This window comes from Topomyia yanbarensis, chromosome 1, assembly GCF_030247195.1.
Source record: "Topomyia yanbarensis strain Yona2022 chromosome 1, ASM3024719v1, whole genome shotgun sequence".
NCBI lineage: Eukaryota > Metazoa > Arthropoda > Insecta > Diptera > Culicidae > Topomyia > Topomyia yanbarensis.
This window is the reverse complement of record NC_080670.1, coordinates 26,522,484-26,549,832: the sequence shown is the minus strand read 5'-3', so window position 1 is coordinate 26,549,832 and position 27,349 is coordinate 26,522,484. Positions and strand designations below refer to the sequence as shown.

The window sequence follows — 27,349 nt, the reverse complement described above, 5'->3', positions numbered from 1 at the left end:
AGCAAATGAGAAAAAAAAAACTTTTGAGTAGATTTTCACTGATTCAAAAAATATTTCGTTTGTAGAATGGAACATAGTAGTTTGTTTGCATCGGCAATCGGCACAAAAAGAACGTGCTAATGTAACACACAAATAATATTATTTGACCATGTCTGCTTTATGTCAAAAGTCAAAAGACCAGTGTCGGCAACCGACCACTTTGCCCTACTCGTTTCAAAATGTTTGACAAATTTTGAAATACCCTGTTTAATATCAAATTTTCAAGATCAGATCAGATTAGATATTTTGCATAATTTGAATCGCGATTATCTATTAAATAGACTGCTATTTTTCTTTTAGAGTTTAATAAAGGTTAAACTGATGGCAAGCTGAACATAGTTATTTCCTACGCATACTATCATGCGCTTTTTTATTATACTACGCTCAACTACAGTTTCTTGAACCCTAATGTATTATTTTGTTATGTGCATTCACCCGCTGGCCTGGATAGTGTCAGGAGCATCGTTACACTAGCTCTCCAATTTCCCAACACGCTAAGAATCAGTAACCGAAGTTTGTCGAGATAACAGACCGAGTTGGATGAAATCGGTGCAACCGTGCCGTAGATCATGTTCTTGTAATTGCGTACAAGCTCTCTTGTCAAATGGACAAGTAACGTGCACACCACCGTCAACCAGATAGTAGTCAATACTCTGGTCTTATCAAACAAGTGGGCTTTAGATCCGAGCTTCGCAGATGCGTCTGCGATGTTACATATATCAATCATTGGAGGCTCTCTGTGGTCGTAGCCGGCGAAGTCTTATCTTGGCGTAGGTTTTGACTCCCGATCTTGCTCACTCGTACAAAGGCGGGTCCCGGGGGTGTTAGGGTGATCGGAGGATGATTGTGCTGCGATAGGGTTAGAAAAGTATTTGCGAATATTACTAGAAGTTAAATGTTATTAACCAGCAGTCAATCGAAGCTTGCCGGAGCGTAAAGGTGGTGGCAAAACCAATCGGTGGAATATAGCAAAATAAAGCCGTTCGTACTTAAGCTATAGTTGCGGTGCGGTCGAAAAATCGTGGAACGGAAGGTTCAAGTAATTGCGGCGGTGATATTATGTGATTGAAATATTTAATAGGTCTATTGTTGAGCAATTTGGCTACGATCGGTGTCGTTCGGCTAAACCTGTTCGGAAGGAGCGGAAGTCCCGGGAAGAATTTTTTCGGCAGTTTTCTGACGGCAACCGTCGCTGAGTGTAACTGTGCGTGTGCCCGCGAAGTCAAGTGCGGAATAACAAATGAGCTGAGCGGTATTCGTTTTTACTGCTAACTATTTGGCGGAAATTTACAACTTATTGCGATGAAGGTAAGTGCGGCAGGTTTGTACAAAGGCTGTTAGCAAAGGGTCAACTCGGTAAAGGAAATAAAAGCGTCTAAAATATTAAAGTGTGAATCAAAATTGCGCATCCAACGACTGGAATTAGCTGAGAGTGCTGACAGCAATCGCTTCAATAATAATTGTTAGACAGCTGAGTCGGTTGATTGTAACTACCGAAACAGCCTCCGTTAGGGTGAGCTTTATGTTTGAACAGTTTGTTGTTATTGTTAAAAAAATCTATTCTATACCAGCGATTCTGGCTATTTGTGGGATTTTGACGTCATTGTGACCAAAAATGTAAATATCGTTGGAGACTTAAGTTTTATCTGTTATTTCTAACAGCATATCCTTCTTAGACATATTTTTTTGCAAAATTTGAATCTCAAAATTTTCATTACGTAGATGTGATAGTTACTACACTTGTATTACGGTCTACGGATATTTAACAATTACGAATGTTGAAAGCCGTCTTATTATTCGTCATAAATTGTTCTAGCACCACACAAAGGAACTGAGACGTAACGCAGCCGGCACCCTATGTTTCCAGCTCGCAGAACAACGGATAATCGAACGGAATTGATTGCCGTGAAATCGGGTGGCGGGAAGTGGTTAGCGTGTGTGTGTGCTGGGTTTTTCGGTTGTCAGACGTAAAAATGATCGACTACAAGTGTTAAATCAATCAATCAGCGAAATAAAAAAAAAAGAAATCGAAACTGATAAAACTGCCGTCCATTGAAAAGTGAGCTTGACGCGAAGTAGCGATGGGGAGCGATTGCGAGATTAGTTCGGCTTGTGTGTAGTGAGATGATTGCTTTGGAGTGCACTTGTTTACAAGTAGGTAGATAAGTGGGTGTTGATTCGGCTGCTTAAATTATGATAGTACTAATTGAATGTAATTCCTCAAAAAATGTTTATTTTCAATTTAGTCCTAACAGGGATTGAGTTATCATTCTATATGCAAGGTATATGAAGGTATTGACGATTAGAATTATCGACTGATTGAAGGCATTCAGATTTATTCGCAATTGATTTGCTTCGGCTAATCGATCAGAGTGGAGCTTCTTTCAAATTAATACCTTTGGAAATGTAAATAATTATATGATATGGAAGCACAGAAACTGCAATGTAAATTTCTCAGTTGCAGTGAATTAAATAATCATCTTTGCTGGATGTTAGTATCGGTGAGTGAAATTTAACCTTGAATTATCGCGGTGGGGAGAACCGCAGCCGCTGTTTCCGATGATGAAGTACCTGCAAGTACGCATGTACGCAGGTTTGATTCGATAGTCTGCTTAGTCTAGTATTTTATGATTGACATTGTGCACTTAATTATAACGGACAATGTGGGCATTGTTTTGGGTCGGTTGCAAATGATAACAAGGTAAATCAACGTACATGTGGTGGATGATAAGTTTTATGTTTATAGGGGTTGATTTTCTTAGTACGATTTCAAAATAGTTATCTAGTTACATGAAGTAAATAATAAAGCTGGCCCGGTACACAAAGCCACAGTTTGACTATCTCTATATGCAGAGAGTCTTTCTCCCTTATAGTTTATCTTAGAAGTTAAAGTGTCTGTGCACAGTAGTGTGGCAGTTATTTTTGCGATTGTGGAATTTTGTCCATTGCCGGTCATGAAATGAATCAAGATATTAAAAAAATGCATTTGCCAAATTTAAGTAAAATCGGATCCTCTTGAGACGGCCCACAGATCGATTGAAGTTTTTTTTAGAATTATAAGTATTTTTCGCATTCTTGATTTGAACATTTTTTTACCTTTTTCCACGATGCTCGAAATATTTTGGAATTTTACAAGTATTACTGAAAGTAACAAGCATAGCAAAAGCTTTCAAAAATTCTAACCTCGTATAGTGCTTCATAAGCTCTTCGTATAGTGCTCCAGCGATTGCCCATGAATCCTCCAGCGATTGCCCATGAATCCGTCGAGGCATCCAGTCCACTGGCTCTCTGTCTTGCTTCGACACTTTTTCGCTTTCGTGTCTTTTTTACCAAAATAACGGATCTTCAAAGAAACGTTGGAATACTGTTTCAAGAGATCTGACGCCGGCGTCGGCGGTAAAACATGATGATGAGTTACGTTGTACCATAGACCATGCGGTAGACTTGGGTGCAACGCCCAACTCCTACTTAGCAGAAGGCAAAGGATTCTTCACATTTCCTTTTGATCATGTCCATATGAGCCTACCTAGTCCTAGTTTTCCGTTCTAAGTGTATAACTGATTCGCTCTAGAATACCTATCCGTCTTTCAATTTCATTGCTTTCGTTTCTCTTAGTCTCAAATTTGCCGAAAATAGCCAACAAAATCGATACAGTAGAACCTTGCGGCAATTAAAACATAGTAACATAACCGTATTACTACTGTAAATAAAATAATAGTCATTTTCAATTCCTCTCAATGATGAATCCAATGAGTGAGAGAGTCACGGGAGAATGATCTTGCCAATTAATTGGAGTAAGAACCGCTCCTCAATATAAGCATCACTTACTGTTGTAATTGCTAACCGTTTCATTCTTATTTGTCGATTTGCCATCAGTACTGATCTTAATTATTGGGTTCTACATGCGCGTTGAGATCCTTTTTCTTGACGTTGAAGCTATTTCAGCATTGATTAATACCGTACCTCATGGTCCTTCAGTTTGCTTTCAAAGGTGTTAATGCGTTTGTCAGTGCTGATTGTTTTGTGGTTTATTCGCTTTTTGGGACACTGTTGTGAATGTTTTTCTTGTTGGTTTTATCTTCATAGTAGGTGTATAGGCGTATAGGTGTATAGGTTATAAATATGTGCCGTAAAACGGAGGAACATTGATCACTTTTTCGAAAGCATTTTGAATAAATATCTTCACTTCAAGTAGATGTAATTGTTTGCATTTTTAAAACAGGTACTGGTACTCATAGAATGAAATTGTTACTTTTGGGGTAACTTTGATCAACAAAATATGTCTATCGAAATAAGAGAAACGCTTGAAATGTTGTGTAAATTGCATATCTGCAGGCAATTTCATGGTCCGATATTGTAACGTCTCTAACGAGAACAAAATTGCCTAGAGGGATACAGTTGGCTTTTATCAAAGACTACATATTAAGAAGACTGATATCTCTTTCCTTCCCCCATACAAGCGACAGAGGTTACAGCGCCTCTATTGGAGGAAGATAGGACGCTTAATGTAAAAGTGTATATGTGTGTGTTCATCACTATGGGAAGTACCACCAAAGGGGCGTCATCGGTTGTATATTCGACATACAAAGTTAGTCGGTTAAGGTATTTCGGTAGTGCTTATTTAAGGCTCAAGTTACCTCAAGGCTTGGTAGTATGCGTAAGAAAAATTGTGTTCAGCTTTGCCACCAGATTATCCATTTAAACCTTTTCAAAACTCTAAAAGAAGAATATCAGTCGATTTATTAGATCATCACGATTCAATTTATGCAAAATACCTGCTGGAAAAACCATCGGCTTAGCTAAATGGTGCTTTTGAAAAAGTGGCTGTGATTTTTTATCACACTACCACACCGAGCTGGGGTACGCAACACAACTGCGCAATGAAAAAACCACAGCCACTTTTTCAAAAGCACCATTTAGCTAAGCCGATGGTTTTTCCAGCAGGTATTTTGCATGAATTGAATCGTGATGATCTAATAAATCGACTGATATTCTTCTTTTAGAGTTTTAAAAAGGTTTAAATGGATAATCCGGTGGCAAAGCTGAACACAAATTTTCCTACGCACACTACCAAGCGTTCAATTCTAACACATGCTTAAAAAAGGTAACTTGAACCTTAATATCGTTTAAAATGCCCCTTAGATAACATAACAACGCGCTCGAATAATTATAACATAAACATCAATCGTCCACGGAGAATGAAACCAATACATAATTCAATATTAATTCTTCAAAAGGTCTAATGAGATTTTTGTAAACAAACTTCTTTCGCTCATTACTCCGCTTCCGAGTTGAATTTCATGAAAAATACACTTGAATCAACATATTTACCCTTGGTAGAATCCATTTCAAATATTTTCTGTGTTGACATTATAACAAAATAAGAGAAATCAGCAAAACAAAAGTTTGTTTACAAATCTTATTAGCCCTATTCAAAAGTTGATATGGAATTGTCAGTTCAATTACATAGCTTGTTCGACAAATATATCTGGCTGCTAAAAGCAATCGCTATATATTGTATTGTTTTTGGAATGTCGTGTTTCGTCGGAATGAAGAAGCAAGGAATAAATCGTTCATCGCTGTCCGGAGCTGAAGCGGCTTTTTTTTGATTTTTTTTCAAGCCGAGCATTTCAAAATTAATTCAACATACGATAAATCTATCATAAACATTCAGCAGTCGGCTGCCTGATACACATGATAACACTTCTAAGAGTTGCATAGATCGTATTACTTATCAAGGAGAATCCAGATTTTTGTAACTCTTTACCCCAAAACTCCTTCCAGTGTCAAACGTGGAGATGCGGAGGTATACACGGTTTCCATAAAAACATTTGTTACACTGACATTCCTTTCCTTTCCCGATGCCTGTAAGGACGTGGCCGACGCCGTTATTGGCCTTTTTTTAAAATATAGAACTCTCGAAACGTGCACATTGAGAATGGATAGCTACTTCCAGGTTCCATTCATTGATTATCTGTGCAATTTCGCTTGTTATGATTAATCGCGGAGTAGCACTTACGAATTGTACGGTCATTATACTCATGCTTATGTTTTAGATTCTTTTGATAACGTGTCTTTCGAATCCATTGTAGAAGCACCACGAGGTCATGGCGTACCTTCATATATCACGAGCTCTATACACACAATGCTTAGTAACCGACATCTGTGCTCATCGTTAAATCAAGTAGAGATAAGGAAACTGAGTGTCTGCTGATGCCCTCAGGATGGTGTGTTGGCAGCACTTCTATGGATCCTTGTCGCCGATGGATTGTTGATGGAACTTAATGAGCTTGGGTTTTCGACATATGGTTTCGCCGATGATTTTCATATAATTTGCATTAACACACTTTTTGATTTGATGCAGCAATCCTTATGTGTTATTGAGCAGTGTTGCCTTTATGTTAAACTATCTGTTAATCCAAATAAAACATCAATGGTGCATTTCACGCAACGAAGGATTACAGCCGGAGCTCGTCCATTGCAGTACTTTCTTTTAATTATTGTCGCAGATCAAGCTAAGTACGTTGGGGTAATTATTGACTCAAAGTTTAATTGGTCAGCTCACATCGATTTCAGAATCAAGAAAGCTTGCATGTCCTTCGGCCAATGTAGATGGGATTTCGGCACATTTTGGGGACTCAAACCCAAGCACATTCAGTGGATCTATACAACAATTGTTAGACCAATACTGGCATGCGAGTGCCTCGTGTGGTGGCAGAAGAGATGAGATCAAAAACATGTCTTGATGATGATGACTGGTGCGTTCACGACAACTCCTACTGCTGCTCTATAGGCATTCTTGAACATAAAATCACTATATGTGTTTCTGAAACAAGGAGCATTTGATCTATCTATCTATCTTTTATGAGCACTCGGTCATTCCGGTATCACTGGAAATGTCGATAAGTTGGATAAAGCACAAGATTCGATCTTGGGCTGCATTCGATCATGCTAACCATGCAAAGAATTTGTTGCATTTTTCCGAGCACAATTGCTGTATTCTAGTCAGCACATTGACTGGATATTGCAAACTCAATTATCACATAGAGACTGTTTATAAGTTAATTAAACTATATAAATCTAAATTTAAGTTGAACCAAATCTAATTAATTAAACCTAAATACCTAAAAATAATAAACTAAATTAAATTCTATGAACTTCACCAACAATTAATGCTAAGCCAAATCTACCACCATGAACTGCTATACAAAAGGGTGCGCCACCCTACTGAGCGATACACAATCCCGCAATGCAGCAGAAAGTGATATTATTGCAGATCGCACCAAACAGTGACCGTACAATACCAGTAAAAAACCAACGATCGTGATACACTGGTCCGTAGGTACAAAACAATCATCAGCTGTACAACCCAGCTGACAAAGGAGTTGACAAAATTACCCCGATCGAGACAGTCAGGGCGTGTTGCCTTTTGCCGCGATTTGATAAGGTTGTGAATAATACCCCGGTCGAAACAGACACTGTGTATCCCGTTAAGTCAGCCGTCGCGAGTGAATAATTTAATCGCAGAATAAAATTGTGAAGATTCCTTCGTTTTACACCGCGAGTGCAGTAAAAAAATTGCTAGTTCCCTAGCGAAGAAAGGCTTGTGTGTGGGACAGAAAACCCTGTCCAAAAAGGGTTAGTGCAGTGACGTCCATACGGACACGGCTAAAGACAAGTGATTTGTGCGCCGTATATTTCGAGGAAAGCTTCCCTGCTCATCGACGATCGTTCTGGGCCGTCCTTCTGCGGACGGAAGCAAATCCTTCGAGCAAGGAACCGGAAAATTTCTGGTGAGTCGCCCCAACATTTGGTCCTTCGAACCGGATCGGAGGAAACCCCAACCAGAAAGGATCGGTGCGGTGAGTACACCATTGCAAATTGCTGCTGACGCGACGCTACGGCAAAGACACTGCCCGTCCCAGCCCCCTGAAGGTGCCTACCGTTAAGGCCATTTTGGACGCTATCGCTGCAGTTCATTGCGAAGTTTTGTAATCGCAGCTGATTTGCGCCTACTCGGAACAGAATTTTTTGATAATTTTCTGTTTGCGAAAAAATTTGCATGTTTTTGCTAAGGTGGTGGTGAGTGGCAAATTCGCGTAGATTGGTACGCTCGCGTCGGGAAGGATAATTTCATTCGATTTGCGTACCATTCTCGGTCGTTCCGCGTAAAGGTGGCATATCGCGACGGGAAGGATTTTTTTTTCGTTCGAATTGTGCCATTTTCGATTCCGTGTCGTGTAGGAACGGTACCCGCGCCGGGAAGGAGTCCGAATTTTCGATTGGTACCGTTTTTCCCGTTTCCGATATTTAAAGTGGTGGTAGTGAAGATCAGTGTAGTGGTACAATAATGGCGACCAAGACCGAAAAGAAGCTGTCAGAGTACGTGATCCAGCGGAAAGGGATCCTTGTAGTGCAGAAGGCAGTGGAGAAGTTTGCGGAGAATTTCGATTGCGATCGGGATGCCTGCCAAATTCCAATTCGCCTCGATTCATTGGACCGGATCTACAAGGAGTTCCTGGAGGTACAAGGACAGATCGAGTTGTACGATAAGCCGGAGATGTTGGATACCCATCTGGAAGAGAGAATGGATTTCGAGACGCGTTATTGTACAGTGAAAGGATTTCTGCTGTCCAATCGTGCTACGGACCTCAACCCAACCATGCTGAACAGCACAATGGCGGCACCTGTTCATGCTTCGTCCTCGTTCCATCTACGATTACCCAAGATCGATCTTCCCAAGTTTAACGGTGATTTTTCGCGTTGGCTCGCATTCCGTGACACGTATACGTCGATGATCCACAGCAATGCAGATATTCCGACGGTTGCGAAGCTGCAGTACTTGCTGCAGTCGCTGGAGGGAGAAGCCCGAAAACCATTCGAGTCCGTAGACATTGAAGCGGACAACTACGCATCGACTTGGGAAGCATTGCTAAAGCGGTACGACAACAAGCGGTTCCTGAAGCGTCAGCTCTTCCGTGCTCTGTACGACCTCCCACCGGTCAAACGAGAGAACCCTCCAGAAATCCAAGGATTGGCTGACGATTTTCACCGGCATGTGCGGGCTTTGGCAAAGTTAGGCGAGCCAGTCCATTATTGGGACACCCCATTGGTCAACCTCCTTTCCTACAAGTTGGATCCAACTACGCTACGTGCTTGGGAGGAAAAAACCAGCAATAACGACGACGTTACCTATGATATGCTGATCGAGTTCCTCTACCAGCGTGCCCGAATGCTGACGTCTGTCGTAACTGACCTACAGTATCGGTCCCAACAACCGGTTATAGCCAAGGTGGCCGGTCCGATTCCAACCCCGAAGCCGTTCAAGGTGGCGTACAAGGCAGCTACCGTTGAACCGAACTACAGTGCTCCCTCGTGCCTCGCTTGTCCAGAGAAGCATTTCCTCTTCCAATGCCCTGCATTTTCCGAGGTGTCCGTCCGCCAGCGCCGTGAGCTGGTTTCCCAAAAGCGCTTATGCTGGAATTGCTTCCGTACTGGACACCAAGCCCGGAACTGTACCTCCAAGTTCTCTTGCCGTTACTGTCACGAAAAACACCACTCCCTGCTGCACGAGTCAGAATCGTCGAAGATGCTATCGACTCCTGTTAACGAGGAAGGTCAGCCGATTCCCTCGACGTCCGCCCACGCTGACCCTTCAAGCTCGGCGAAATCGAACAGCCAAGTAAGCTTATCGGTTCAGGCTCAGCATAGTACAGTTTTACTGGAAACTGTTTCCCTCTTCGTCGTAGGTCAGAATGGCAAGAAGATCCCCGCACGCGCACTTCTAGATTCCGGATCCATGTGTAACTTCATCACCAAGAAGCTTGCAAATTCCCTGAACCTTCATCGCACCAAGGTGGATATCGCAGTAACTGGTATAGGAGAATCCACCAAGCAGATTAAGTGCCAATTAACTGCTATGATCGAGTCGAAGTCGACACCGTACTCCACCAAGCTTGAGTTCCTGATCCTCAAGAGACCGACGGTCAACCTTCCGACCGTTCCGATCGACATTTCCGCGTGGAATCTTCCCAAGTTGTCGTTGGCAGACCCCAGATTCCACATCCCATCCGACATTGACATGGTTGTCGGTGGTGAAGCGTATCATGAGCTGCATCCTGGCAGCAAGCGTTCCCTGGGAGAGGGACTACCGTTGCTAATAGAGACGGTGTTTGGATGGACTGTTTCCGGGAAGATATCCATCAATCATCCCACCATTCCCCGCATCTGCCATCTAACCACTGTCGATCGAAGCTTAGAACAAGCGTTGCAGAAGTTCTGGGAGCTAGAAGCTGTTGAGCCGTGTTCTGTGTATTCCGTAGAAGAAAAACAGTGTGAAGAACTTTACGCTACTACCACCACTCGCGATTCGTCCGGTCGTTATCTCGTTCGTTTGCCACTCACCCGTGATCCGCTAGTCAACCTCGGCGAATCCAGAGCCATCGCCGAACGTCGGTTTCTGAGCCTTGAGAAGCGACTAGAGCAGGATCCACCCACCAAGGATGCATACTGCAAGTTCATGGACGAATACGAACGAATGGCGCACATGAAGAAGCTCGTCGATCCAGTAGACGATGTGAACCCGCACTGCTACCTCCCGCACCATCCTGTGTTCAAGGAATCCAGCACAACCACGAAGGTCCGAGTTGTTTTCGACGCGTCGTGTAAAACATCGTCAGGATTTTCCGTCAACGATAAGCAGCTCGTTGGTCCTGTCGTCCAGGAGGACCTGCTGTCTATCGTCATGAGGTTCCGCACACACCCGATCGCCATCGTAGCCGACATCGAGAAGATGTACCGACAGATTCAGCTGCATCCCGAGGACCGACCGCTTCAACGCATTCTCTGGCGTTCCAACCGCGACGATCCGCTCATATCGTACGAGCTCCAAACCGTTACGTACGGTTTTGCATCCGCGCCATTCCTGGCAACTCGCACCCTCCTACAAGTTGCACAGGACGAAGGCGACAAGTACCCCGCCTCCGTAGATGCTGTGAAGCAGGATTTTTACGTCGATGACTTTTTATCGGGAGCTGACGATGTCCAATCCGCAATCCGCCTTCGCCAAGAAGTTTCCGCCATGCTTACGTCAGCTGGCCTTCCGTTAAAGAAGTGGGCATCCAATTCCTCCGAAGTCCTTGCGCAAGTCCCGCAAGAAGATCTCGCTCTACTACCACTGCATGATCTCCAGGACGAACAATCCATATCCACCTTAGGACTCGTTTGGGAGCCGAAGTCCGATACGATGCGCTTCAAGGTCCAGTTGCCGTTACCAGCACCCGTCCTGACCAAAAGGAAGGTCATGTCCTACATTGCGCAGATCTTCGACCCACTAGGGCTAGTTGGCCCGACAATCACCGTAGCGAAGCTGTTCATGCAGCGCCTGTGGGCATTGAAGACCGACGCAGGAGATTCATACGAGTGGGATCGTCCGCTGCCTCCGCGTCTACAAGGCGAATGGAAGGAGTTCCATGGTACGCTAGATGCAATCTCCAAAATCCGCATTCCCAGATTCGTGTCGCAGATCAAGACCGAAACCATCCAGCTCCACTTTTTCTCCGATGCTTCAGAGAAGGCATATGGTGCATGCTGCTACGTCCGTTCTGAGTCAGCTGCAGGGATTCGTGTTCAGCTGCTAACGTCAAAATCAAAGGTCGCACCGTTAGCCACCTGCCAATCGATTGCGCGCCTAGAGTTGTGTGCCGCTGTGTTGTCGGTTAGCCTATATGAGAAGGTGATGAAGTCCCTTAAGACATCGTGCGAAGTGTTCTTCTGGGTTGATTCGACGATAGTCCTCTACTGGCTACAATCGTGCCCGTCGCGCTGGAAAACGTTCGTGGCAAACCGAGTGTCCACAGTCCAATCCTCTACCGCATCTTGTTCCTGGCAGCACGTTCCCGGAGAATCCAACCCAGCAGACCTTATATCACGAGGTGTCAATCCAACCGATATCGTGAACCTCGAGTTTTGGTGGATAGGACCGCAATGGTTAGGGGTTTTGCCACACCATTGGCCACGCACTGTGCTGCCAGCGTTCGATTTATCCACAATGCCAGAGAGCAAAAGCAATGTCGCCGTGATGTCGGTAACGGTAGCCGAACCATCGTTTTCCGCTCGACTGTTCAGTCGCTACTCCAGCTTTACAAAGCTACGACGTTCCATCGCGTATTGGATGCGATATTTCCGCTCTCTACGAGTTGCCGTGCAGAAAACCAAGCCAGAGCCGTTTGACTCGCTTTCAACGGCCGATCTACGCGAGGCTGATTTAGCCTTGTGTCGCGTAGCCCAACGGGAGATGTTCTCCAAGGAGCTCTCTAAAATAACCAGACGTGAACCCCTTCCCGCATCGTTAAAGTGGTTGAAACCGACGATGTATAAAGATGGCGTTATTCGAGTCGGTGGGAGACTCAAATACGCCGTAGTTTCGGAAGAAATGAAGCACCCGATAATGCTGCTTGCGAAGCATCCGCTGTCCGTGTTGTTGACCGAGTACTACCACAGCAATCTGCTACATGCAGGACCACAACTGACGCTAACTACACTGCGTCAGAAGTACTGGGTGATTGGAGGACGCGACCTCGTTCGCCGCACGTACCATCAGTGCCACACGTGTTTTCGCAGCAAGCCCCGTTTGATCCAGCAAACCGTAGCAGACCTGCCGTCCTCGCGAGTCTCGCCAACTAGACCGTTCTCCGTATGCGGTGTAGACTATTGTGGACCTGTCTACATTAAATCGCTGATACGCAACCGTGCACCTACGAAGGCATACATCGCAATCTTCGTGTGTTTCTCCACCCGCGCTGTCCACATCGAACTGGTTTCTGACCTATCCACGCCAGCCTTTCTGGCTGCCCTCCGCCGTTTCGTCGCCCGCAGAGGAAGAATGAGGGAGATCCATAGCGACAACGGCACCGCATTCAAGGGAGCGTCCAATGCACTCAACCGAATCCACCACATGCTAAAGTCCGATCAGGGTGGACGAAAGCAGATCCTCGACTGGTGTTCCGAGAATGAGATCATGTGGCGATTCATTCCACCTCGCGCTCCGCACTTCGGCGGTCTGTGGGAAGCAGCCGTCAAGTCAGCAAAGCACCATCTGCTTCGTGAGATCGGCAGTGTGAATGTCAGCTACGAGGACATGATAACCATACTCGCCCAGATCGAGATGTGTCTAAACTCCAGACCTCTCACTGCCATACCGTCCGATCCGTCAGACCTGGAAGCTCTGACCCCAGGCCATTTCCTGGTAGGAACCAGCCTACTAGCCGTTCCAGAACCGTCGCTGTGCGATGTACCGGACAATCGACTGTCGCATTGGCAGCTCACCCAGAAGCGTGTCCAAAGGATTTGGGCAAGGTGGTATCCCGAGTACCTTCAGCAGCTGCAGTCACGAGCCACGAAGCAGCACCCCACAGTCACCATTGAACCCGGACGAGTTGTGGTGATCAAGGACGAATGTCTGCCGCCAACCCAATGGCCACTTGGAAAAATCACCCAGGTGCACCCGAACAAGGATGGAGTCGTTCGCGTCGTCACTCTGAAAACAGCCACGTCCGATTCAGTTGTCCGCGCAGTCGTCAAACTGGCCTTGCTTCCGACACCGGAAACGCAGTCCACACCGTCAGATCCCAGTTCAGACGATGAATAGAAGAAGAAGTAGAAGAAAAATGTGACGAGTGTTTAAGTAGCCAAGCCACTTCAAGGTGGCCGGAATGTTTATAAGTTAATTAAACTATATAAATCTAAATTTAAGTTGAACCAAATCTAATTAATTAAACCTAAATACCTAAAAATAATAAACTAAATTAAATTCTATGAACTTCACCAACAATTAATGCTAAGCCAAATCTACCACCATGAACTGCTATACAAAAGGGTGCGCCACCCTACTGAGCGATACACAATCCCGCAATGCAGCAGAAAGTGATATTATTGCAGATCGCACCAAACAGTGACCGTACAATACCAGTAAAAAACCAACGATCGTGATACACTGGTCCGTAGGTACAAAACAATCATCAGCTGTACAACCCAGCTGACAAAGGAGTTGACAAAATTACCCCGATCGAGACAGTCAGGGCGTGTTGCCTTTTGCCGCGATTTGATAAGGTTGTGAATAATACCCCGGTCGAAACAGACACTGTGTATCCCGTTAAGTCAGCCGTCGCGAGTGAATAATTTAATCGCAGAATAAAATTGTGAAGATTCCTTCGTTTTACACCGCGAGTGCAGTAAAAAAATTGCTAGTTCCCTAGCGAAGAAAGGCTTGTGTGTGGGACAGAAAACCCTGTCCAAAAAGGGTTAGTGCAGTGACGTCCATACGGACACGGCTAAAGACAAGTGATTTGTGCGCCGTATATTTCGAGGAAAGCTTCCCTGCTCATCGACGATCGTTCTGGGCCGTCCTTCTGCGGACGGAAGCAAATCCTTCGAGCAAGGAACCGGAAAATTTCTGGTGAGTCGCCCCAACAGAGACTTTTCTGCGTGTTAAGTATTATTCGGGTGATCTTTGTGAATCCGGTTACGGAATCTCATATCATTTGGTATGTAGCTGCCCTGCAGTAATGCAATTGCGTTTCCGGATTTTTGGTTCTCCTATTTGGTAAAGATCTATAGGCTTCATCAGAAGGGTTCATTATTCCTTCGGAAGTCAAGAATCCAAGCTGTTCATTGTTTTGTGTTGTAATTTTATTGTGTTGCCATTTTCCATTCCCCTTTCCCTTTCTTTGGAGTTTGAGGCTGTTGTGAATGTTTTCCTTATTGTTTGTATCTTCGTGGCATGTTAGGTTATATTTATTTGATTTGTAGAAAATTTGATGCTGATGGCCAGTAGATTGTGATTGGTTGAAGATGTTGAGATCAATTACTATTTATCAACAACATAGAGAATATATGGGATAAGTTATTCCCGACAATTGTTTTGAAAAAAAAAAAACAATAAATTCACAAATATTCTACACCCAAAACGAATCAGCGGGAGCGTAAAGGCATCTGTTTTTCTCGCTCTTGAACTGGGACCGAAAATCTCTCAAATAATTCGTTAATGTTCAACCGACCTCATACTTGTGCAATACAATATCGAACTTCATAGCTACAAGTTGTTGGCTACACATTGCAGAGAAAACTTGAATATCACATCCTAACGGCGCCATCCCTGTAAAAAAAAGCGGGCGAACATGGTCAGGCGATTAAAAAGTTTGACGTTTGACTCAACTCGCCTGTGCTAATTGCCCCTAAGAACAAATGCAATTTGCGAATGCGATTTAAAGGCAATTTCAATACTTAGACAAATTTTCTGGCGGCTGAAATGGACTTAATTGTTTTTCGCGTTTTTCCAACATGGCGGTTCATGTTTGGCTTATAAGCTTAATATTGTTTTTTGAACAATTGGCGTGTTCTAACTTGTACTTTGTTTGTCTAGTGCACTTCATTTAGCCAACGAACGTGGGAGATTGTGGAATCGTGTGTAAGTATAGTAGAACAAGATCTCTGACCTAAAGTCTTAATGAACGTCAGATTGTGATAAGTTTTGGTGTGCAATACTAATTTCACCATTGATTCTTCCTATGGTTTGGTAGTGATTATCTAGTATACTGGTAAGTATATGTGAGTAGATAATGAATCCGAAAATAAGAATTATTTGTAATTTTTATATTGGACAATTAAGGGCGATTAAATGGCGCGTTCCGTAGGCGATTTGGGGGCGATTAAGGGGCGGGTTGCGCGGCAAAAAAGACGGCGGCAAATCGCTCAAATGTTGCATTTGAAATAGCCCCCTAATTGCCAGCAATTTGCTGGCAAATTGAAGGGCAATTAGCGCATCCGAGTTGGCAAGTAGCCCCCCGTTAGCCAGCAACTTGCCCTTTTTGCCTGCGATGCTGTCCAACTTGTGGTGGCTGCTGCACTGATGAGAAGTTTATATGGCTCATTCGAACAGCTAGTAATCATGCGTCGTCATGGCCTACGGTGCTACGGTGAAAATAGGCTAATAGTTTCATGTTCAAAAAGTATTCATGTTCAAAAAGGACATGCACATGAGATTGTGAGCGCAAAAACAGAAAATGTTCGTGCTGTTTTGCATGTTACGGCAACAGACCTGTAGCCTATTTTTTCGAGAGGGGCTTCAAAATTATTGAATAAATTCTGATGACTTATGATAGTTACTTAAAACTGAATATAAATTTTAGTGAAAGCAGTTCCAAAACTAAGACAATAGACACTAAAAATCCTAAAAATATAATATCTGAGAGGTTATTGATTTTGTAATTGATTTTTATAATTAATTTAGAAGTTACCATTTTCTCTAGCTACAAATATGAATATTCAATAGTTCAAAGTATCTAAGGGAGCCAAAAAAATTCAAGGTATTCTAAAGACATCCCTAATGGTGCTAGAAAAGGCAAGGTATTCTTGACTACACGTTTAAAAGGTGTTGACGATGCTGAATTGGAATGAGTACAAAAATATTATCCAAAAATACGTCTCACGAAACTTTACAGACGTTAGCTATTTCTATATCGTGTTCGTAGGAGGCGACTGAAAGTAGGAGACCCTAAGTCAAGGTGTAGTTCCGTGCCGAGGACTTAATGATTGGAGGGTCTAAAATATGCCAGTCGCGCACGGAGCATTTTGGGTTTTGCCCTTGCTGTGTTATGCGAATCTCTGACACAGTGGACCATTATTTTCTTCGCAAATCGTGGGAATCAAATGATCATGTCCCATTTAAACCTGATATGGCTCGCTAAATGCGTTAACATCCCAACTCGCTTGGTGTCCTCTAGTTGTTGTGCAATTTGTGTTGGAGATGAAATGTACAGTTCTCTAATCAACAATGGTTAGAATAGCACAAGTCAATCTCCAACATAAACGTACAGCAACTATGAATTTATCTCGACTCATGCAGGAAGGTAAAGCTTCCATAGCATTGGTTCAAGAACCGTATTTCCATAAAGGAAACTTCTATTTTGGAAAGTTACTTAACACTGCGTTCATTGCTTACAACAAGACAGGCATGACTAACCCACGTGAAATGCCTCGTGCTTGCATTCTTGCAAATAAGGCTATTGACGCGTGTCTCATATCGGAGCTCACAACTCGCGATATCTGTGTTGTCACAGTTACATTGACTGTCGGAAACGTAGACAAAAAATATATATATTGTTCAGCATACCTACCGCATAACGAATCATCTCCTTCTGATGATTTCAAAAGCGTTGTATCATATTGTAGCAGAAATGGGCTTCCGCTCATTATCGGCAGTGATGCGAATGCTCATCACATCATTTGGGGCAGCTCAGACATCAATCTGAGAGGCTCTGAACTGATGGAGTACATAAGTAGTACAAATCTCCATATTCTGAATGTGGGAAACCGACCAACTTTTGCGAGGTCTGGGAGGGAGGAGGTGTTAGACATAACACTTTGCTCTGATAGAATTTTGCATGAACTGGGAAATTGGCAGGTTCCAAATGAAACTGAACCGTCTCTATCCGATCATAAATATATATTTTTAGAGCATTTTGATGTCACCTTCAATGTGGTGACATATCGTAATCCTAAATCTACAAACTGGGACCTCTTTTTGGAAAACTTGGCGACTAAATTTCATGGATATTTTCCAACAATTAGTCAATTAGACGACTTAGATGACGTCGTGGATACGACAAACTCATTCATATTAGCATCCTACGAAGAAGCTTGTCCACTTCGTACTGTTAAATCGACTAGGGGAACCCCTTGGTGGAGGGCTGAGCTTGATAGAATGAAGAAAGTTATGAGAAGAGCTTGGAACCGGCGTCAGCGTGATGACTCCAGGGCTTTCAGGTCAGCTCGTAGTGCATATAAGAAATGTCTTAGATCTGCAGAACGGGCTGGCTGGCAAAGCCTATGCACTAATGTCTCTAGTCTGAACGAGGCTAGCAGATTAAATAAAATTCTCTCCAAATCGAATGATTTTCAGATGAACTCCTTGAAAACCAGAGATGGTGTTTATGTGACGGACGAAAAAGATGTTCTTAATTGTCTCTTCGACACACACTTTCCAGGTTGTATCGATCCGGAGTTGATCAATGTTCACAGATCTCATTCTGGTGATTCGGACTCGTGGGCGTTAGCACGCACATTGGTTTCCACTGAATCGGTCAAGTGGGCAGTTGACAGCTTTGCTCCATGCAAATCACCCGGAAAAGATGGAATACTTCCCGTGCTACTGCAAAAGGGATTTGATATTCTTAAACATGTCTTGAAAAAGATTTTGCTTTCCAGTCTTGCTACCGGGTATATCCCGAAAGCATGGCGAGAAATAACTGTTAGATTTATTCTCAAAGGGGGGCGCTCAAGCTATGAAGAAGCCAAGAGTTTTAGGCCTATCAGCTTAAGTTCTTTTCTTCTGAAAGCTTTGGAACGGATAATCGATCATCACATCAGGAACGTTAGTTTAGTTGAATATCCACTGCACAAAATGCAACATGCATATCAGTGTGGGAAATCCACGATCACTCTGCTTCACGATGTTGTTTACAACATTGAGAAAGCCTTCTCGCTCAAGCAATCTAGCTTGGGTGTATTCCTAGATATTGAGGGTGCTTTTGACAATGTGTCCTTCCAGTCTATTCTGGAAGCGACGCGCGGTCATGGGATACCTGCATGCATCTCGGGTTGGATAAACGCAATGCTTAGTAACCGCATACTTTGCTCGTCACTGCGACAGGCTGAGATACGGAAGTTGAGTATTTGCGGTTGTCCTCAGGGCGGCGTTCTGTCACCTTTGTTATGGAACTTAGTAGCTGACGGCTTGTTGAAGAAACTCAATGAGCTTGGATTTCCAACCTACGGGTTTGCTGACGATTACCAAATACTAATTACTGGATTTTGCATCGGAACAATCTTTGACTTGATGCAACAGGCATTAAGAGCTGTCGAACAGTGGTGTCGACAAGTTAAACTATCAGTTAACCCAAGCAAAACTTCAATGGTTCTTTTCACGAAGAAGCGAATAACAACCGGGGTTCGTCCCTTGCAGTTCTTTGATTCTGAGCTGCTGTGTGCAGATCAAGTCAAATACGTTGGAGTCATATTGGATTCCAAACTGAATTGGTCTGCTCACATTGAGTTCAGAGTCAAGAAAGCGTGCATGGCCTTCGGGCAATGCAGACGAACTTTTGGAAAGACCTGGGGTCTCAAACCTAAATACATCTATTGGATTTACACGACAATTGTACGTCCAATACTGTCATACGGATGCCTTGTGTGGTGGCAGAGGGGAGAGGTGGTGACAGTACAGTCAAAGCTAAACCATCTGCAAAGAATGGCGCTCATGGCGTTGACTGGTGCTTTCACCACGACTCCGACTGCTGCTCTTGAGGCACTTCTAAATATCAAACCATTACACATACACTTAAAACAAGAAGCACTATCATGTGCATACAGACTGCAGGTTACTGGGCTTTGGAACAGTAATCATGTTGATCTTGCTACCAGTCATACACGATTGTGGTCACAAATGGTTACATGGGGTGAAGATATTCTTGCTCCCAGCGATATTACACTCACTTGTAGTTTTCCTTACAGGACATTCCATGTTAAGATTCCCTCTCGAGAGGAGTGGTTGTCTGGCTTTATGGAAAGACAACAACAAACGCAAGTGGTTTGTTACACTGACGGTTCTCTGATGGAGGGACGTGCTGGTGCTGGTGTCTACTGTCGTGAAATGAGACTGGAACAATCTCACTCACTAGGTAGATACTGTACTGTATTCCAAGCAGAAATCTTTGCGATTATGTGCGGGGTGCAATCGGCCCTTCAACTGAGTTTGTCCGGCAGAGTTATAAACTTCTGCTCCGATAGTCAGGCTGCAATCAAGGCCCTTAGCTCAGACAAATCCCGGTCCAAGCTAGTGATCGCGTGCCGAACCCAAATCGAAGAACTAAGCATTGTCAACACTATCTACCTTGTCTGGGTGCCCGGACATTGCGGTATTACTGGAAATGAATGGGCTGACGAATTAGCCAGGGCAGGTTCAGCGATTGACTTCGTTGGTCCTGAGCCCGCGCTGCCAATTTCGACAAGTTGGATAAGGGAAAAATACGGTCCTGGGCTTTGTCCGAGCACCGCAATTATTGGAGAAATCTACAAACGTGTCGCCAAACAAAGGCGTTTCTAGAACAACCATGCCCAGTGGTTTTGAAAAATCTCTTACATTTTTCGAAGCTCCACTGCGGCATGCTGACCAGGGCTTTAACCGGCCACTGCAAACTCAACTATCACATGGCAACTATTCAGCGCGCTGAGTCTTTTTCATGTGATCTTTGTGAATCCGACTACGGAACCTCATATCATCTGATATGCAACTGCCCAGCGCTAGCGCAATTGCGATTACGAGTCTTCAGCCGTCCTTATATAGACGAAGCCATGTTTGGTCGACTGAAACTCAGAGACATACTAAAGTTTCTTATCCAATGTGGTAAAGAGCTTTAGGCTTATTCGCAGGCAAGTTGAACTACTTGTGAGTTTAATTTACCTGTTGTTTATTTTTTGTTTTGTGCTGTTTTTCCCACCCTTCCAAGTCTACTTCCCCACACCTCCTTGTCCTTTCCTTCCGCTCAGGAAATGATGAAAACACACGGCAAGGCACAAATCCCCGACTATGTACGGGGAACGTGCCATTTGAGCCAATATATTCTGATTCCTGATTCTGAAGACAATAGACACTAAAAATCCTAAAAATATAATATCTGAGAGGTTATTGATTTTGTAATTGATTTTTATAATTAATTTAGAAGTTACCATTTTCTCTAGCTACAAATATGAATATTCAATAGTTCAAAGTATCTAAGGGAGCCAAAAAAAATCAAGGTATTCTAAAGACATCCCTAATGGTGCTAGAAAAGGCAAGGTATTCTTGACTACACGTTTAAAAGGTGTTGACGATGCTGAATTGGAATGAGTACAAAAATATTATCCAAAAATACGTCTCACGAAACTTTACAGACGTTAGCTATTTCTATATCGTGTTCGACTGTGATGGAGAACTTAACCTACGTCAAGGTTGTCTGCATATATATATATATATATATATATATATATATATATATATATATATATATATATATATATATATATATATATATATATATATATATATATATATATATATATATATATATATATATATATATATATATATATATATATATATATATATATATATATATATATATATATATATATATATATATATATATATATATATATATATATATATATATATATATATATATATATATATATATATATATATATATATATATATATATATATATATAGGAATATATCAGCCGGAAATCGAAGTTTACCGTTGCAAAGAATGTTCGAACAAAGAGAATGTCGATATTTACTCTAAATCTTCTGATCAGGCAGGCGATTTGTTGATGCGGAGAAACGGTTAAACTCCTATTTTCTTGGTGTCTTGCCACTATTACCAGTTCTGTGGCATCACCCGAAGTTTGTGTTAACTTAACTCTTTGCTGTTTTCAATTTAAATGATTATCGTTGATAATATTATCAGATAAGTGAGAAAAACTATTTATTTATATATTTAAGTATTCAGATTCTTTTACAGATTATTTACAGAAGTTTTTATGAAATTGATATTTTTATATCATGTGATTTGAGAATTAAAAATTATCGCAGTCCGATTTTTCGAGATCAGAAGAATTTCTGGATCACTGAAACTATGGCAAAAAATGGTACTTTAGCTCTATGGACTTTCAACACAAAACCGTTGGGATTTGATAAGATTACCTAGATTAAGTAAATAATATATTTCGGCATTTGAAGCTTATAGGTTTTATTTCGGCAATCATGGATTTTTGAACAACGCAAAACATATATTTCAATGATTTAATCTACCTTTGGAAACTACCCAGAATTTAATCTACTGAAGGAAACTGCCCAGAAATTGTTCACTAATCGAAAGAAAATCACTTAACTATCGTCCAATTTATGGAGAATTTGTTGAATGTAACATTGATGACACCACAAAAATAACTAGAAACTATAAATATGTGTGAGCTCAATAATTTCAGCATCACTTGCTTTCGGCACATGGTGATCGGAAATAGCAATCTTTTTCAACTTTTTCTCAATAATTTATTCAAACCAAACCAGCTACAAACTTGTCAAAAGTCGCCGAAAACAAGTTTTTATTCAATCCTGTTTCAAGAAATTTCGGGTGAAGGGAGATTTTAGTTCCCTGAGTAGTAATTAATAAAATTAATAACGATAATTATAATAACGATAATTATAATTCATTTTTTTCATTCTCACAGCTCCTACAACGCATTTTACCATCATTGCTATGTCTGCTACCGCTGACGTACGCCTTGCCCCAAGTGGTGGTCAAAAGCGACATCCTGCCAGAAGAGGAAATGGTTGCCATTTTGCAGCAGTACGACGCTGAAGTGCGCGAGTACTGCAATCGCCAGGTGCAGGCTAACTGGAATGTGGCAACCGACACGGAGAATGAAGAGCACCAAGTCCAGCAGGTAAGGGTCGTAGGATGCTTTGTTCCTAAATATTTACTAAAATACAATTTACCTTAATTCGGTCCAATTTAATCTAATCTAGGAGAAAACGGTCGTGTTTTTCCATTATAAGTTATTATTGTCTCCAAAACACGTTACGTCATTGTATAGAGGTATTGAGTGCAAATCAAAGTCAGGGCCATCAGAAGGCTCAGTTTCATATTTCAAGATAGCGTAGAACCAGCAGACGAAAACAATGCATCGACCTAGATGGACAGATAATACACATGATTAATGGTAGTCGTTTTCACTGACAGGATAAATGATCTCGAGTTTAATTTTTGCGCAAAATCAATACTGTGAGCACGTGTATGAAATTGGTGATTCAAAGTTGAGGCTTTCCTATGCACAGCAAAAATATTTCCGTTGCGTAACTAAAATTTTCCTTCAAACTTTTCCACAGAACGAGGCTAGCTTGGCATATGCGAAGTTCCGGAATGACTACTACGAGCAATACTTTAAGGCGGCGGTAGTGGAAAACTACCAGAATGAGAGCGTACGTAAACAGTTGACCCTGCTGAAGGATCTCGGTACGGCCGCCTTGCCAACGGCAAAACTGGAAGAGTATAACAAGGTTATGAGAAGGTTGGACTCAGTCTACCAGCTGGCAGAAATTTGTCCGTACGATAATCAGAACTGTGGTGCAGCTGATCCAAAATGGACGCTGGATCCGGAAATGGAGGAGGTATTGGCGAATTCAAACGATTATGATGAATTGGTTTATGTCTGGAGGCGCTGGCGCGAAGAATCCGGCAAGAAAATGCGAGCAGACTATAAACAGTACGTAGACTACGTAAACGAAGCAGCCACACTGAACGGTTACTCCGACTATGGCGAGTTGTGGCGAGCACGGTATGACGATTCCGACCTACGTGGAACATTGGAACGACTATGGACGGAGGTTGAACCTTTGTACAACGAACTGCATACATATGTGAGATATAAATTGTTAGATCTCTATGGTAAGTAGGACACATGTTAGATTGCTACCTTCTGTTTACGTTTTCTCATCCTTAGGCGACAAGATGGATCGCGACAACAAATTAATCCCTGCACACATTCTGGGTAACATGTGGGCTCAGTCGTGGGTTAATCTGTATGACCGTATCAAACCCTTCCCGGAGGCTAGTCTCGTGGATGTGACGGCGAAAATGAAAGAGCTAGGCTTCAACGCGAAGAAAATGTTCGAATTATCGGACGAGTTCTATCAGAGTTTGGGCCTACCCAGCAGTGCCATGAGTTACGGTCCGAAAGCTGTTATTGAGAAACCTGCGCAGAAAATGGTGTGTCACGCTTCGGCCTGGGACTTCTGCGATGGCGAAGATTTCCGTATCAAGATGTGTACCAACGTCAACATGGAAGATTTCATCACGGTTCATCACGAGATGGGCCATATCATGTACTTCCTTCTTTACAAAGAGCAACCGCAGTTGTTTAAGACGGGTGCAACACCGGCATTCCACGAAGCGGTAGGTGACACTATTGCCCTTTCCGTTTCGACTCCTCAACATTTGCAGAAAATCGGTCTTTTGGATGACTACGCGGATAGTGAAGCGGATAACATTAACGCCCTGTTCGAGATGGCTTTGGAGAGGGTGGCATTCTTACCGTTTGGCTACCTGATCGATCTGTGGCGTTGGGATGTGTTCAGTGGAGCAATCAACGAAAGCGATTGGAACCGTCATTGGTGGACATTGCGGAACAAGTACCAAAAAGTGTACGCTCCTGTAAGCCGTACCGAGGACGATTTCGATCCAGGAGCGAAGTATCATATTCCTGCAAACTCACAGTATATCGCGTACTTCCTAGCACATATCTTGGAGTTCCAATTCTACCGCTCACTTTGCATTGAGTCGAAACAATACGATCCAAATAATAGCGCAGGTACGCCGTTGCACAAGTGCGATTTCTACAATAGCCAAGCTGCGGGTGACAAACTTAAGGAAGGGCTTTCACTGGGCTACAGTGAAGACTGGAGATTGACGCTGGAGAAGTTGACCGGAGGACGAGAGATTGGTGGCCAGGCATTGCTGGAATATTTTGCACCGTTGTATACATTTCTGCAGCAGGAGAACAAAAAGTTCAAGAATGCAGAAATGGAGTCTATCATTGAAACGTATAACAAAGAATACTCTGTTGCCTGTAATCGTCAGGTTAAGGCACAATTCGCTACGCAGGTAGATGTCGGAAATGTTACACTGCAAGAAGAGCTGGCTCAGATCCTTAACGAAAACACTCAGTTTGTGTTGGAAAATTTCAATAAACATTTCGCAGATGTTGACATTTCGTACTATGAGAAGCCGGAAATTCGCCGGCAGCTGGAGTATTTGACGCAGATTTCGGTAAATCGTCTTTCTTCGGAGGATTTTATTGCGGTAAGCTTCCCTAATATCTACAGAAAGCAATGGGTATAACTTGTTATCTCTTCTTTTTAGCTAAACAGTGCTCTTGGTCGAATGCAGAGTATTTATAGCAGTACTTTGATTTGTCCTTACGAAAATCAGAGCTGTGCAGCTGGTACCATGAGCTTGGATCCCGATCTGTATGGTGTAATGGCGGACTCCGACGATTACGATAAACTCCTGTACGTTTGGAGGGAGTGGCGCGATAAGACAGGACGTTTGATGAAGAACGATTACGTAGAGTATGTACATTTAATGAACAAAGCTGCAGGAATCGCTGGATTCGATGACATGGGAGAACTTTGGAAAGAAGCTTTTGAACAGGATGGGTTCGTAGATTCAATGAAACGTTTATGGACTGAATTGAAACCGTTCTACGATGAGCTACATAAGTATGTCCGACGCCATTTGTTGGAGTTATACGGGGACAAGATGGATGATAAAAACCCAAACATACCAGCTCATTTGACGGGAAATATGTGGGCTCAGTCTTGGGTCAATCTTTACGAGCGCACTAAGCCGTTTAAAAATGCGGCTGACTTGGACATTACCAAGGCATTGGTAGCGAAGAACTACACCATCAAGGAATTGTTTGAAATTTCAAATGATTTCTACGTCGGTTTAGGACTTCCTGACAACAGTATGAGTTACGACGAGGCTCGTGGAGCTTTAATTGAGAAGCCAACGGATCGAACTGTAACATGTCACGCATCTGCGTGGGATTTCTGCGATCGGCAAGACTTCCGTATCAAAATGTGCACTCGGATGAATATGGAGGATTTCGTTACAATACATCATGAGATGGGACACATTAACTATTACATACTGTACAAAGACCAGCCAATTGCCTTGAGAGCCGGAGCGAATCCCGGATTCCATGAAGCGGTTGGTGATACAATTGCTTTGTCAGTGGCGACTCCAAAACATTTCAGCAAAATTGGACTCCTCGAAGATTACAAGGATAGCCCTGAGAACGATATCAACGCTCTGTACCAGAAGGCACTGGACCGTGTCGCGTTTTTGCCTTTCGGTCTGTTGATCGATATGTGGCGTTGGGAGGTGTTTTCAGGAAAAGTGGAGTTCCCCGATTGGAACAAGCGCTGGTGGGAGCTACGAGAGGAGTATCAGAAAATTTCCGCACCGGTAGAGCGTGACTTGGATGCCTTTGATCCCGGTTCAAAATATCACATTCCTTTTGATAGTCAATATATTTCGTGAGTAGTTCTTTTTAAATCGCAGTAATTGAAACAAACCGTTTGAGTTTAAACATTTTTGTAGATATTTCATCGCCCACATCCTGGACATGCAGTTGCACAAAACACTTTGTCAAGTAGCCGATGAGTATGAACCTAACAATCCGGATAAGCCGCTGCATAAATGTGACATCGATGGTTCCACGGCAGCAGGGGACCGCATCCGAGCAGGTTTGTCCTTGGGTCGTTCCGTGCATTGGTCCGAAGCGCTGCGTGAGATGACCGGTGAAACCGAATTGAAGACCGATGCTCTGCTGGAATATTATGCGCCGTTGTATGAGTACCTGAAGGCAGAGAACGAAAAGGCAGAACCAGGTGCCGGTGCTACAATTGTACTGTCTACCGTCCTGATCGTAGCAACGACCGGGGTTAGCTTGTTGTTGAGATTGTTGTAAATATAGATGCGTGGACGCATCCGTGCCTATCAGTGCTGTAAATAAAATACTGTACTCAATGGAATGATCATTGAAGTTAAATGCTTGAGAATCAAACTACCGCGATACGTATGACAGTCCCATTTACACATAAATTTCATAGTAAATATGACCAACAAGCGTATGACGGCAGTAAACTCCAGTTAATCAATTGGGATTGGTCAGTTATCTGTGTCGTCCCATCCACTGGTTTGCGATGAAAACAAAACAAATACAGTACAAACTCGTTAGTTGTAGACCCAAAAGTTGGTTATTCGCTACTAACGCAGCGCAACATTAAACTGAACTTTAATAGTCGTTTAGTTTAAAATTTGAGAATTTGTATCCTGAATTACCAACATAACTCCTTTGCCTGATTTTTGAGATACATGCCAAAAATAAATGTATTTTATTATTTATATTATTGAAGTTAAATTTGCAAAATTCTTTAACTTGTTAAATTTTATTGTAAACCGACAAAAGTGCCCAAATAGCAGAAGATATCAATACTATCTTACCCGATTGATCATTTAAAACGGTGAGTAGTGAATCAAAATCATACTTTAGTTGGGTAACAACATAGATTATCGTTATCGGGGACAGCTTTTCGCCACGGGGATTACTTACGTCAAAATTAGAGAATGATATTTGAGCTTAGA

The 27,349-nt window shown here is 42.7% G+C and overlaps 1 protein-coding gene across 1 annotated transcript; it reads left to right on the top strand.

Annotated features, from left to right (window-relative positions):
- The first annotated feature begins 930 nt into the window (after window positions 1-930).
- LOC131677142 (angiotensin-converting enzyme-like) lies at window positions 931-26,753 on the top strand. Its single transcript, XM_058956790.1, has 6 exons — window positions 931-1,347; window positions 22,368-22,583; window positions 23,026-23,584; window positions 23,640-24,997; window positions 25,058-26,238; window positions 26,303-26,753. The coding sequence occupies exons 1-6, from the start codon at window positions 1,342-1,344 to the stop codon at window positions 26,670-26,672; spliced, it is 3,690 nt and encodes a 1,229-aa protein (XP_058812773.1). The 5' UTR covers window positions 931-1,341; the 3' UTR covers window positions 26,673-26,753.
- The last annotated feature ends 596 nt before the right edge of the window (window positions 26,754-27,349 follow it).

Coding starts and splice junctions, on each gene's coding strand:
- LOC131677142 (XM_058956790.1), top strand. Junction 22,584..23,025: donor AAGAGCACCAAGTCCAGCAG/GTAAGGGTCGTA, acceptor ACTTTTCCACAG/AACGAGGCTAGCTTGGCATA. Junction 23,585..23,639: donor TAAATTGTTAGATCTCTATG/GTAAGTAGGACA, acceptor TCTCATCCTTAG/GCGACAAGATGGATCGCGAC.